This window comes from Acomys russatus, chromosome X (assembly GCF_903995435.1).
Source record: "Acomys russatus chromosome X, mAcoRus1.1, whole genome shotgun sequence".
NCBI lineage: Eukaryota > Metazoa > Chordata > Mammalia > Rodentia > Muridae > Acomys > Acomys russatus.
In genome coordinates, this window is record NC_067169.1 from 28,579,198 (window position 1) to 28,593,122 (window position 13,925).

The 13,925-nt window shown below is 39.4% G+C and overlaps 1 protein-coding gene across 2 annotated transcripts in view; it reads left to right on the top strand.

The window, feature by feature from the left end:
• Positions 1–783: 783 nt before the first annotated feature.
• Positions 784–13,925, top strand: part of Ofd1 (OFD1 centriole and centriolar satellite protein) — a 47,874-nt gene continuing 34,732 nt past the window's right edge. For both annotated transcript variants that reach the window (XM_051142610.1, XM_051142611.1), the window contains exons 1-3: positions 784–1,079; positions 1,245–1,343; positions 12,126–12,326. In XM_051142610.1, coding sequence (XP_050998567.1) covers positions 1,071–1,079; positions 1,245–1,343; positions 12,126–12,326 — 309 coding nt within the window. In that variant the 5' untranslated portion in view covers positions 784–1,070. The remainder of the gene's footprint in view (positions 1,080–1,244; positions 1,344–12,125; positions 12,327–13,925) is intronic.

Consider the following 13,925-nt stretch of genomic DNA (forward strand, 5'->3'; position numbering starts at 1 on the left):
GGCGAGCCACCGCGCCGGGATCTCTACCATCTGAGCTAGGCATCCTGGACACTTGGGTCTTCTTTATCTTTCTCACAGCAAACACACAATGGAGGTTTTCTATAAAATTGAGCTGTGTGCTTCTCAACGAGATGCGATTTTTTTTTTCCTCTTTGCGAGCATCTGTCAAAGTCTGGAGATGTGTGTGCAGAGATAGGGTACTACTGGCATTTAATGGAAATGGACCAAAAATGCGGTTAACCTGCGATGCCCAGGACTGCTTTCAACAACAAAGGACTCTCCGGTTGCAAGCAGCAATGGCATTGCAGTGAAGATACACTGGGTTGACAGTGACTTGGAAAACGACAAGCCTCCGAGAGTGCGGAGGTCGTTTTCACATGGAAACGATGGATTATCTGCAGTGAGAACTGTGATTAAGCAGCCCTGGGGGCAGGCTCTGCGGTTACGAGTCGGGTTTGATAAAAGTACAAGACCAACATCGGCATCACGCGGGGCCTGGGACAGCCCTCACGGACCTGGAGTGCCCGCCCCCGACTTCCCTCCAAATCCTACCTGTAGGGAGGCGACCGCCGTAGAATGACCCGCCTCACAAATCCACTTTCCGTAGCTTTAGCCAGGAGACCCGGCATAACTCCCGCGAGATCCGAGACCGCGCTCTCGCGAGATGTGGCAGGGACTTCCGGCCTATGTTCGCGCAAGCGTCACGGTGCTCCAACCGGTAGCGGGTATGTTTGGCTGATACCTTGGTCCAGCTTAGCGGGAGGAGGGCGGCGTGGAACAGTGAAAAACTCCCTGCTGAGCGGCCGCTTCTGGTTTCCCTCTTCTGGTCTCGGTCTTTCTTCCATCCAGAGTCCCTCCTGGGTCACGGCCCAGCCCCCCTTTCGAACTGAGGGAGGAAGTGTTTGTGCTTGCCGGAGCAATGGGCTGAATGTTCCGCTCCCTTGTTCCTTCGGGTCTTCTGAGACAGAGGCTGGGCTCGGAGGTCAGGGGCTCCCCCTCCACCTGCCTCCTGACCTGGGCCACGGAGTTTGGCCGTGGGGAGGGGCGAACTCGGGAGGAAGCAGAGAACGATGGCTCAGGTAGTTCCACCTGCCACTTCCCAGGGTCTTTTAGAAAGGAATTCCCTTGTTTATGTTCGTTAAAGTACCGTTAAGCATCTTAGGGCTTTCGGGAAAGCCACTGGTCGGGTTTGTGAAATTTAGGTCCCCTTTGCCGCTAGATAACTCATTAATTTTTTCTTCCAGTCCACCATGTCCCACAAGTGTGATGTGTTGAGTCAAGATGAACTGCGCAAAAAGTTATACCAGACGTTTAAGGATCGGGGTATACTGGACACACTTAAGGTATCAGATTTAGATAGGACTGTGTCGTTACTTTCACAAGTGTAACTTTTTTTTCCAAGGACAGGGTTTCTCTGTGTAGCCTTGACTGTCCTGGAACTCACTGTAGACCAGGCTGGCCTTGACCTCACAGAGATCCGTCTGCCTCAGCTTCCCGGGTGCTGAGATCACAGGCATGCGCCACTCCACAAGTGTAACCTTTAACAGCAAGTAGTTCCACATTTAAACTCATCCAGAGCTTGGCTTTCTAAAATAATAAAATATAGATCTAATGGTGAGCTACATTCTGAAATGGCAAGTTTCAGTCTGGCTGTGGAAGGCTCGGAAGGAAGCAAGTAACAATGGCTCAGGTATAAAAAGAACATGTAATCAGGTATAAAACATATACTCAGGTATAAAAGAACATATAATCTATTGAACTGATATTAAGATAGCATGTATATAGTGAACACGTCATAACACTAAGCTAGTGTTACAAATTTTCTTTACAATCTAGATTTGACCATATTACATATATGTAGTGAAAGCAGAAGGGGGACTATTGTGGGGAAAGGACAGGACTGGAGAGGGTAATGGGAAAGTGACTATGAGCAGAGTACAATAGCAATGCATGTATGAAAACATTAAAATGAAGCCTATTAATTTCTTTGCTAACTAAAAAACAATACACCCATTAACTTAGGTTCATACTTTTCAGAATTAATAAGCAACTAGTTTTAGAGTCTGTTTGGATGGCACTACATTGAAAATATGATAGTATGTTGTCACATGCCTTTAATCCCAGCATTTGGGAAGCAGAGGCAGGCACATCTCTGAATTGAAAGGCAGCCTGGGCAAAGCTCCCCCCAAACAAAACCCCCCCGAACCAAAAACAGTACCAGGTCAGCCAAGACTGCATAGTATCTTGCATTGTGTTTGTTTGGTTTTTAGAGACAGGGTTTCTCTGTGTAGCCATGGCTGTCTTGGATTCACTTTGTAGACCAGGCTGGTCTTAAACTCACAGAGATCTGCCTGTCTCCTCCTCCTGAGTGCTGGAGTCAGAGGTTTGCACCACCATCACCATCACAGCCCAGCTGCATAGTGTCTTAATGATAATAAATACAAATGAAATATATTGGCATGTGAATATTTAAAATGAACAGCAAATATATATTAGTGCCACTTAATTTTGGGTAACAGCAAGAGATGGAGTAGTTCAATGTGTTTCATTACAATATGCCTTTCAGAAAATTTGCATATAGAATTAGGAATTAAGGAAAGGTGAGCCTGATTTACTCTTTGTGTGTGTGTGTGTGTGTTTGTTCCTGTATAGGCCAGAGATCTACCTTGTGTTCTAAGACAAAGTTTCTCTCTCACTGTGGCTGTTGAGCTTCAGGTATCCTCCTGTCTCCACCGCCCAGTGCTGGGATTACAAGCACTACGATGCCTAAGCTTTCTATATGTATGCTAAGGATTAAACTCAGGTTGTCATGGTTGTACAGAAAGTATTTTAGCAGTTGAGTCATCTCTCCAGCTCTCGCATTTGAAATGTTAGAAAGGTTTGATCTTTTATGTCCAACTCATTAACCCATTAACGACACTAGATGTAACCTGGATTGATTGTACTTTATTAATCTATAATGTTGAACAGTCTTTACATTCTGGCCATGTCATACTCTAGATTAGACTTGATGGTCCTTCACATCTTAGTTTTATTTGGTATTGCCTAATGGCTATCTTTATCTGAGCCCTTTTGTGAAAGCCTTGCTTTTTTTGTTTTTGTTTTGTTTGTTTGTTTTTTAGCCTAACTGCATTAAAGGCAGGGCAGATTTTTATTTTCTCAAATTTAGCTAAATTTTTTTGTCGTTTTTTGAGACAGAGTTTCTCTGTGTAGCCCTGGCTGTCCTGGGCTCTCTTTGTAGACCAGGCTGGCCTTGAACTTACAGTGATCCACCTGCCTCTGCCTCCCATGTGCTGGGATTAAAGGCGTGCTAATTTTTATTTGCTCAGTTCAATGTCTAATATAGGTGAATTATGACTTTTTAATAGAATTAAGTGACTTAATTTATATTTTATTATTTGAAAGAATTTGTATTTATGGTCAACTATGAATTCATTTATGTATAGGATGCTTTTGCATTGTGGGTTTTGTTATAATTTTTGTGTTTTTAGAGATAGTGTGTTACTATACTGCCTCAAACTCATGGTGATCCTCCTGCCTCAGCTTTCCTAGTATTAGGATTACAGGCATCTTTTGCTATATCCAGTTTAGGTACATATTAAATTAAACTTGTCAAGTCTTGTTTCTTTGCTTTTGGTTTAGCTGAGACCATTTCTGAGGTGTGTCTTAAAGCCTGACATTTTTTTCTTCATACTTTTGAATTTTCCACCTCCTTTGTGACAACTGTCCTTTCATTCTATATTTTTAAGGTTTATTTATGTCAAAAGAGATTTATTTGTGTCTGCCTGAGTGTATGCACATGAGTAGTATGTGTGCTCACGTGTGCATAGAGGCCTGAACAGGCTGTGTGATCCCTCATGCTGCACCCAGCTGCCTTGCTGCACAGGCACTAGGATCTAAACTCTAATCCTCAAGATTATGTAACAGGTACTCTTAACTACTTTCCCCCTATTGAGACGAGTTTTCGTAGTCCAGAATGGCCTTGAACTATCTATAGAACCAAGGATGACCTTAAACGTCCCAGGTTATTTGAATCACCTGTTTATGTGGTGTTGGGATCAAACCTGAGGTCTTATGAATGAAAGGAAATTCCTCCCTTTTTGTGGTGAAAAACCTACTAGCTCAGAGAGGCAGAGAAAGCACCCAGCTGACCTTCCTACTCAGCTCACATACTGATGGAAAAGGCCCAAAAGGCTCACTAGGTCAGCCGACTGCACAGGAAGAAAAAAGCCAAAAAACCCAAGACCAAAAAGGTTTGCTAGCTCAAAGCTCAAAAAAAACAAAGGCCAAGTTGCTGAGGAGCTCAAGAACTAGAGAGCTACGAGAGAGAATTAAGAGTCACTTAATTCTATTAAAAAGTTATAACTCACCTATTTAGACATTGAACTAAGCAAATAAAAATTAGCATGCCTTTAATCCCAGCACACGAGAGGCAGAGGCAGGAGGATCTCTGTAAGTTGGAGCCCAGCCTGGTCTAAAAGAGAGTCCAGGACAGCCAGGGCTACACAGAGAAACCCTGTCTCAAAAAACCTCAAGAACTAGAGAAGCCTTTTAGCCAAAGAGTTAAAAGCTAATGCTCTAAAGACCCTTTCTATTTCTAAACACTGTCTAAATACTCTTCAACTCAGTCCCTCCTACTCTTTAATCTCTGTTGGCTGGTTTCTTGTTGTGCCTGTTGACCTAGGGTTAACTTTATTGAATCCTATGTACAGATAGCTCTTGGATTAAAGGCATGTGTTAGGGCTCAACAACAACAAATAAAAGACAGGTTTTTACAGCTCACAATCTCAAGGATCACATTGGGATCAAAGATCCTGCAACATTCCTCTCTTTTTGACTAATGTTTTCTCTAACATCAATAAAAGATCTTTTAAAATTGCATTCATAATTTCTAGTCCAATAGTATTTGGCAACTTTGGAGAAAGTTTTCTACAGTATGTCCTATCTTAGTGAGTCCAAAGTTCTGTACCTAAATCATTTTGTATACAAACTTGCATTACCAATCAAAAACTTCTTCTTCAAAGATCTTCTGATCTTAAACATCTTAAATCCTAAACAACTAAGTTTAATTGTAAAACTATAGCTATTTAGTCTTCAACCCCATCAAAGACCTTAGAAAGATAAATATTATCTGAATAAACAGGAAATGCAGAGCAAGCAGCTTTCAAAACTAAGAAATGACAAACACTGCTGGCCTCTTGGACAGTCACCCAGGATATCTCTATAACATTGGAGCATCATCTTCAGCTTTCTAGCTCAGAATATGTGACAGACTTTACTGTGAAGCAGGTAATATGAAGGGTTTTCCCACCTTGTCCTTGGAAAGCTCAGCAGTTGGCTTTGCTCATTGTTCAGTATTCTGTCTGCAGGAGAGGCAAGGACAATTCTTTTTTTGTTTGTTTGTTTTGTTGTTGTTTTGTTTTTTTCAAGACAGGGTTTCTTTCTCTATGTAGCCTTAGCTGTCCTGGACTCGCTTTGTAGACCAGGCTGGCCTTGAACTCAGAGCTATCCACCTACCTCTGCCTCCCGAGTGCTGGAATTAAAGGACAATTCTTATCCATTGGCTAACTTGCCACAATGAGGCCATCTCCTAAGGGAGAATTTTTTTTAAGTCTTACTACTTATTGCCCTTATAGAAGAATTGTTTCCTTTAATATATTGTGTAGCTAAAACAAGATGTGCTTAGGTATTAATACAAAAACAGACAAGAGGGATAATAATAAAGTATTCCTGACTCTTGATTAAAAACTAAGTACCTTATAGAAGTATTATTTAGAACATCCAAAGGGTAGACATAACCAAATTTCAATCACTATCTCATGAATAAAGAAATTAAAGAGGTGTGTGCATACATGGAAATATTATTTAAGCAAAAAGGAAGTGTTAATATATCCTGTCCCTTTACAGCAATGTTAGCCAAAAGAAGCCAGCCCCCAAAGTGAACACATTCCATTGCCCTTACAGAAAGTGTCTAGAATAGGCAAATCCACATGCAGAAAGATTTAGAAATAATGAGAAGCAACAGATAAGGGAAGTGATACTTCTCTTTGAGGTGCTTAAATGATACAAAGCTGATCAATATTATTAAAGTTTCTTTGTTTTACCATCCATTACTCATGGTTTTAGAGGTATTTAAAAACCAGAAATAATGTGACAATTAAAGTGAAAGTCAGATAAATATTTAAAATGGTGTAACTTTACAAAAATGGAACTATTAACAAAATATTCGTTTGTGAAACAGGGTCTTACTGTGTAGCCATGGCTGGCTTGAAATTTTCTGTGTAGACTAGACTTTAACCTCCAAGGGATCAAAAGCGTGTGCCACCATGCCCAGCCAACAAAATATTTTTGAAACGTATTTCTATAAATGAGTTAAGTTTTTTCCCTATAAGCTTTTTTTTTACATTCTCTCACTTCAAAATATGATTAAAAAATATTTTTTACATATCCATTTATATTATTACACATATATACATAAACTACCTATAGCAAGGAGAACCATGAAACAGGCAGGAATTATATAAATGTTACATTCATAGTGTTTTGGCTATTTGTATTTGGCAACCTTGAAGAAAACATCTTTCCTGTCTTGGTGAGTCTAAAATTCTGAATGTAAATCAATATCATATCTCGTCATTATCAACTTAAAACATCTATCTAGACCTAAAAACATCTTAACCCCTAAACAATTAAGCTTAATTGTAAAACTAAACTATCAGGTCTTCAACCCCATCAGAGACTTGAAAAGGAATAAAATTAATTACCTGAGTATACAGGGAGTATAGGTTAGCAGCTTCCCAGATGAGAAGATGACAGAGACAGTTTGCTACCTGAGCAGTCACCCAAAACTCTGTAAAACACCTTCACCCTTCTGGCCCAATATAGCTGACAGACATATTTGTGAGGCAGGAATTACTGAGGACTTGTTTACCCTCTCTTGGCAGAGTTTGGCCATCTACTCTGCCTGCATCCAAGCTTGCCCATTTTTAGCCAGAATTTTTCCCAGTGGCTTGTTTGCCACATTTGAAGCCATCTCCATAAGGAGGTTCTTTGATTCTCATCTTCTTTGAGGTAGGCTGGGTGTTGCCAGGAGTTAACCTGTCTCATTGTAAATGTATTTTAAAATAATAAGAACATTTTAAAATGCCATATTCTGTATGTCTCTGAGGTTTTTGAAGACCTTATCTAAGTATTTTACCTTTCTATAGAATCGTATCTATTTGTTAGACCTAGGATATATATTCTTGTGATAAAAATTAGATATGACCATGAGCTGATCAACTAACAATTAACTTGTATAATTTACTTATCCATAGCAGTCTGCAATAGCACTTTCAAACTATTGGAAATAAACCGTGTATTATAATTGAGTTGTATGGGTACAGTACCACATATTAGAGTAGAAGTATATATAATGTGTGTGAAGAATAATCTTAAATTTGAATTCTGTACCACTGTATCTAAAATTAAACTTATTTTGCCTCTATATACAAAATTCTACACCAGTGAATTAAAAATAGCATTGTGAATAACAATTAAGGCATTAAGTTGAGGAGTAGATTCACTAATCTACTTTTTGTTCCATCTTCCATATATATTTCTATACTCCCCTTTCTTTCTTTTTAACCCCTATCTCCAAACCTAAGAATGTAAGATAAAGGAGAAGAGAAACATCCCTGAGTCCAACCTTATGTTCTCTCTAAATAAGACCAATAATAACTTATAACCAACTCCCATTGAAAATAAGCATCTAACACCCAAGAAAGCAACCAAAAACCTACCCAACCCCCCTTAAGGGAAATAGGGAGTTGTTCTCTTAAGGTTTCTTTCAGCTGATTTGGAATGGATTATACCTTTGTAGGGGCCCAAATAAAATTGGGCAAAATGGTTAAACAGGCTAGGAATAGCATTTGTGGTCCAGTTTCTAAATGTTGAGAAATTCCAGGCTTAATAGAAGTCTTGTGTATGAAAGTCTGAAATGGTGGACCAATTGGGATCAGAAGGTCTTGGAAGCTGTCTTAGGAGCTGCCCTGTTCTGATAAGGCACAGCAACTGAAGCACTTGGTGCTGGAACATGACATATGCAGGATGTCAGCGTCCAGTGTGCTGAGAGGAATGAATCCTGTTAGGTCTGATCCAGTGTCAGTGTCCAGTTCTTTTGTTCTGAAAACATAGTTTCTCACAAGCATTATACAGTCCTAAAATTATAAATGTATAAGGTGTGCATGATGCACAGAACAATTAAGGCTGGTTTTCTGCTCTTTGTATGCGCAGAAATAAGGCATCTGTAAATCTTCATTTGTGCCATACAAAGAATGGCATCTAATAATTCACAGGGATTCTTTAGTCAACAAGAAGCATTGTCTATGCATAGACATTCATGTCTCAGCCAGTCTCAGAGTTATTCCCATGTAGTGGGATTAGCAATATAAGTTACCTGCTTGTTCTGCAGTTTGAATTCTTTACATCCCAATGGTATCCCCCTCCCTCAGCCCCTCTCTATCCCCTTCCCTCTCTCAGACCCTCTCCCTCCCTCCCCTGGTCCTTCTGCCTTGCCAGGGGGAAGTGATCAAAGTTGGGGGTCCATGTCAGATGTAGTCCCTACTCCCCATATATGGGATCCACATCTGAGCAGAGGGTCTAGGTTTACATTATACATGGTCCTTGGTTGGTGCATCAGTCTCTGTATTGTAGTGTAGTTACATGTATTATGTGGCTAATATCTGCTTATATGTTGAGTATATACCATGTATGTCTTTCTGGGTCTGGGTTACCTCACTCAGGATGATCTTTTATAGTTCTATCCATATGCTTGCAAATTTCAAGATGTCCTTGTTTTTAATAGCTGAGTAGTATTCCATTGTGTAAATGTACCACAGTGTCTTTATCCATTCTTCAGCTGAGGGACATCTAATCTAGGTTGTTTCCAGATTCTGGCTTTACGAATAAGGCTGCTATGAACATAGTTGAGCAGATGTCCTTGTTGTATGGTGGAGCGTCTTTCGGGTATATTCCCAGGAGTGGTATGGCTGGGTCTTGAGGTAGAGTTATTCCCAATTTCCTGAGAAAGCACTAGATTGATTTCCAAAGTGGTTGTACTCTCTTCATTTTTTGAGGTAGAGTCCCTCATTGAATCTGGTGCTCTCCTCTAATTCAGGTAGACTGCGTGGCCAGTGAGCCCCAGGGATCTTCCTGTCTTCACTTCCTCAGCACTGATCTATAATTGTTTATCATTTCACCATGCTTTTTCTGTGGGTTTGGGGGATCAAACTCAGGTCTTCATGTTTGTAAGGTGAAGTACTTTATTGCCTGAACTATCTCTCCAACCTGTGAAATCTTACTTTGAACAGATTTCCCTGGCTTCTGGGAAGCACCAAGCCAGCTTTGTTACTCCTAGCAAGTGCCTTTTGTTTTTTGTGGTTGTCAAGATGGCAATTCATTTATAATTGCCACGTCAATTTTTCTGCCTCTTATTTTCTTTCTAGTGTGCTACCAACACTAAATTTTTCTTTTAGGCAAGAAATCCTAAATTCTATTAATTAAGCTGGCACTGAATATATCACTTCCTCAGAATATTACAAATTTAATTAAGCTACTTCTAGTTTGATTGGTGAAGGGTGCTGCACTCTACCTTTTTCTTTTTTCTTTCTTCTTTTTCTTGCTCTGTTATTTCAGGTTGTGAATTGTAGATGATGCCAAGCATGTATATTTTTTTCAGTGTAAATATCTTTTTAAGTATAGGATTTTAGATACATAATATGCTTTGTTCGCTTGTGGCACTTACGTATACCATTATTGTGCAGTACTATCTTCTGAGCCAAATTCCCACCATCTTCAGGAGTTGAGCTGGGCCTGCTTACAAAAGATCATTGCAGCTGGGCTTTTTGACTATTGATATTCCTTCCTAAAAGTAGGGTGGGAAGGATCATGGCGACCCTCACTTGACTATGGAGCTACTCCTACCTAACCTAATTACAGCTCTACCCTAATTGCACATGGCCTCCCCTGTTCTGGGGGGAAGGGCCACAATGTATAGACTGGGGAAGCACTAGAAGATGAGTCTTCATCTGTGCAGCGATGGGGGAGTTATACTGGGTGCAGACCTTCCTTGTTGCTCCTTTCAGGGATTCCACACTCCTGCCCATGATACCTCACCCACTGCTCTGTAAGCATACCTAAGAAATTCAGTGGCTCCTCCGAGTTAACTTTGGAGCATCATTTGTCATTGGGAGGGGTGGATGCTGTTTTTGACTCTTACGGAAGGGATTTTAGCAGCACTCATTTTACCATAGTCAAGAATAGCAGAAAGGGCTAAACTGAAGACTCCGTTTGGTGCTTCCTTATATGAAATAAATGATTAGATTTTGTTTTCTGCTGAACCTCTAGAATCTAGGCAACCTGCTGCTAAGTTCAGCACAATTGTACATCTCTAAGTTATATGCAAAAAACCTACTTAAACATCTAATAGTCGCATTAATTTAGGACATTTTCTTAAAATTCAAATGAATAATGTGTTATAACATAAAGAAAATTATCTGCTTTGACCCTCCATTTCCTCATTTATCAGTGGTGAGAAATTTATCTTCTAGTGGTTTAATATGTGAATGAATACCCGGTGTGATAGTGCACTCTTTTTTCTTTCCAGTTTTTTCAACATTTTATTATGTTTCTTTTTTTAACATATAGATTTATATTAGTACACATGAATAAAATAAACTACATACACCAGAAAGAACCACGAGACAATCAGGAATTATATAAAAGTTACATTCATAGTGATTTGGCTATTTGTATTTGGCAAACTTGAAGTAAACATCTTTCCTGTCTTGTTGACTCTAAAATTCTGAATGTAAATCAATATCTGTCATATCTCATCTCAATTAATTTAGAACATCTATCTAGATCTAAAAACAAGTGTGTATGTGCATGACTGTGCACATCTACATGTGGAACTCAAAGGCAGTTTTTTGAGAGTGTTCTTTCCCTCCACCTGAGGCACTAAGTTTCAGATGACTTAGGTCATCTGAGTCATGACAAGTTCCTTTATTTTTTGAGCTGTGTTGTCAGTCAAAAGTACATTTTTTCCCCAGAGACAGGGTTTCTCTTGTAGCCTTGGCTGTCCTGGACTCACTCTGTAGACCAGGATGGCCTCGAACTCACAGAGATCTACCTGCCTCTGCCTCCTGAGGCGTGCATCACCACTGCCTGGTTTAAAAGTACATTCTTGATATGCTTTCTTAAGGCTACTAGTTTCCCTCTGTATGCTATTTTTCTATTAAGAGCTAAATTCTAGCCAGGTGTGGTGGCACATGCCTTTAATTTCAGCACTCAGGGAGGCAGAGGCAGGTGGATCTCTGTGAGTTGGAGCCCAGCCTGGTCTACGAAGCCAGTCCAGGACAGTCAAGGATACACAGAGAAACCTGTCTTGAACCGACCCCCCCCCCCCCAAAAAAAAAAACCTTACTAAATTCTGAGCTGACGCCTTTTATCCCAGCACTTGGGAAGCAGAGGCAGGTAGATTTCTGAGTTTGAGGCCAGACTGATCTGTCTACAGAATGAGTTCCAGGACAGCCAGGGCTATGCAGAGTAGCCCTGTCCCAGGGCGTGGAGAACTAAGTTTTATTTTGATCAATATGTCCAATGAACTGGATTGAGCCAATACTTCTTTCATAGACTACCACAATCCACAGTTGGCATGAAGTGGCAGAATTTTCCCTTTGACTTGATTTCCTGATCACAAGCAGCTGAAATTGCTTTTGAAGAAGTCAAGTTATGGTCTATGGACAGTGGGTATGGGAGCTGGGGAAAGAAAGCTTTTGCCCAAGTCCGCTGAAGTCTAAGACACAGTGTGAAGGAAGTGATTGCTATCTTCTGCCTATGGATCTAGAGTCATTTTGAAAATTAAAGAGTTCGAGCCAGGCGGTAGTAGTGCACGCTTTTAATCCCAGCACTCGGGAGGTAGAGGCAGGTGGATCTCTGTGAGTTCGAGGCCAGCCTGGTCTACAAAGTTAGTCCAGGACAGCCAAAAATTAAAGAGTTCAATTAATGTAACAGATACGTGTATATTTCTATTCTAGTGAAATGTATCTCCTTTTGTCTTTTTCCCCCTCCTATTTTCACACTAGACACAACTCCGGAACCAATTAATTCATGAATTGATACATCCTGTACTGAGTGGGGAAGTGAAGCCTCCATCCATTTCAGTCGAAGGGAGTTCCCTTCTAATAGGTGCTTCTAATTCACTGGTGGCAGATCACTTACAAAGATGTGGCTATGAATATTCACTTTCTGTTTTCTTTCCGGAAAGTGGTTTGGCAAAAGAAAAGGTAAAGCCCAGTGGTTTTGAATTTTCTCTTAATGGTTTCTTCCTCTAATAACTGGGAAGTGCTGCATAATTGCTCTGTTTGTCCTGTCATTTTTTTGTGTCCATTGTTGATGACATCTCTGCACAAACATTTGTTAGATAAATGAGTACCAAATGTGACTGTTTAATGCTTTGGTATTTCTGTTTTTGTTTTGTTTTGTTTTGTTTTTTGTTGTTGTTGTTATTGCAAAATAGTGATACTGTTTTGGAGCTGAGAATGATGTTACATTCAATGTGGTTTAACTTAGACTGGTAACTGCTGTTTCTATAATGTTGACTGTGAAACTGGTACTGGCACCAGTGTTTCAAATCTGACTTGACTGTAGACAGGTGAAGAAGCAGTTTTGATTTGCACACGGTGAGTAGCTTCTAAATAGCATTGCAGGGCAGAACATTTTGATTTCTCACATGTGTTCCCTTTAGATTGCTGCAGATATTTTTTCTTTTGTAGTTACATAAGATAAGTGCAAATGCATAATTTAAGGAAATCTATAAAGTTCTCAAATATAAAGGCACATGTCTCCTGGTTTAGTTACTCTTCTAGTGATTTTTAACTAGTTCGTGTCACTATTGAATTTAATAGTCCCATTTTATTAATTATTTTAAAGTCATATTTAGCAAACCTTCTCAGTATTTGTATAGTATCTAAGATAGAATTTTGTTCTTGAACAATTTTAGGTTTGCAATAGAATTGAGCATTTTCAAATATTCTCCCTTAGTCCCCCGGGCACAGAGCCCCATACTCAATATCTCATATCTAGGGATACATTAGCTGCAATCAATGATGCTAATTGTCAGTTAAGGCTATCTTTTATACTAGGATCATTCCTGGTGTTGTCTCTTTGGGTTTTTTTTGTTATTGTTTGTAATTGTCCAAAAGTTTTAATGAATACAATGTTAGTATTCTTATAAAAGGTTGAATCTTAAATATGTTGTATTTTATTAACAATTATATTCAACTTGTCAGCACAAGCACCTTATTTTTTAAGCTAGGCCTGGTGGTACACATCTATAATCTCAGTACTAGATAGACAGAGGAGAATCCCAAGTTTTTTGTCAGCTTGGTGAGTCCCAGGCCAACCAGATATACGTAATGAGACCCTGACTTAAAACAAGAATTCATTTTTAGCTCATCTTCTTTCTAATGATACTTTTTATAATTTTCGTTACTGTGTAATAAGTATATAATTATAGTAATAATTAAACCAGTTTATATCATTAATAGTTTCTAACAATATAAATGCAAACCAGAACCTTTTCTTTAAAGGGAGACTACATGAAAATACATTGTATCAGTGGTCTAAGGATAGATACATAGTACATAATACATACTATAGGCAAATACATATATCAAGAATAGGTGTGTGATTAAAAATACTTCAGGCACACAGTAGTCATCCATAGTTGTAAGAATAATGAAACCTGCTGTTTATTTACATTCTTAAATAACTGTAAGGACTCTGGAATTCATTCATATATCCACTGGTTCACCAGATAGTTGAAGTTATCTCTAAGGCTTTAATCATTTCTTTCATTCTCATTACCATTTGGAGGTTAATAA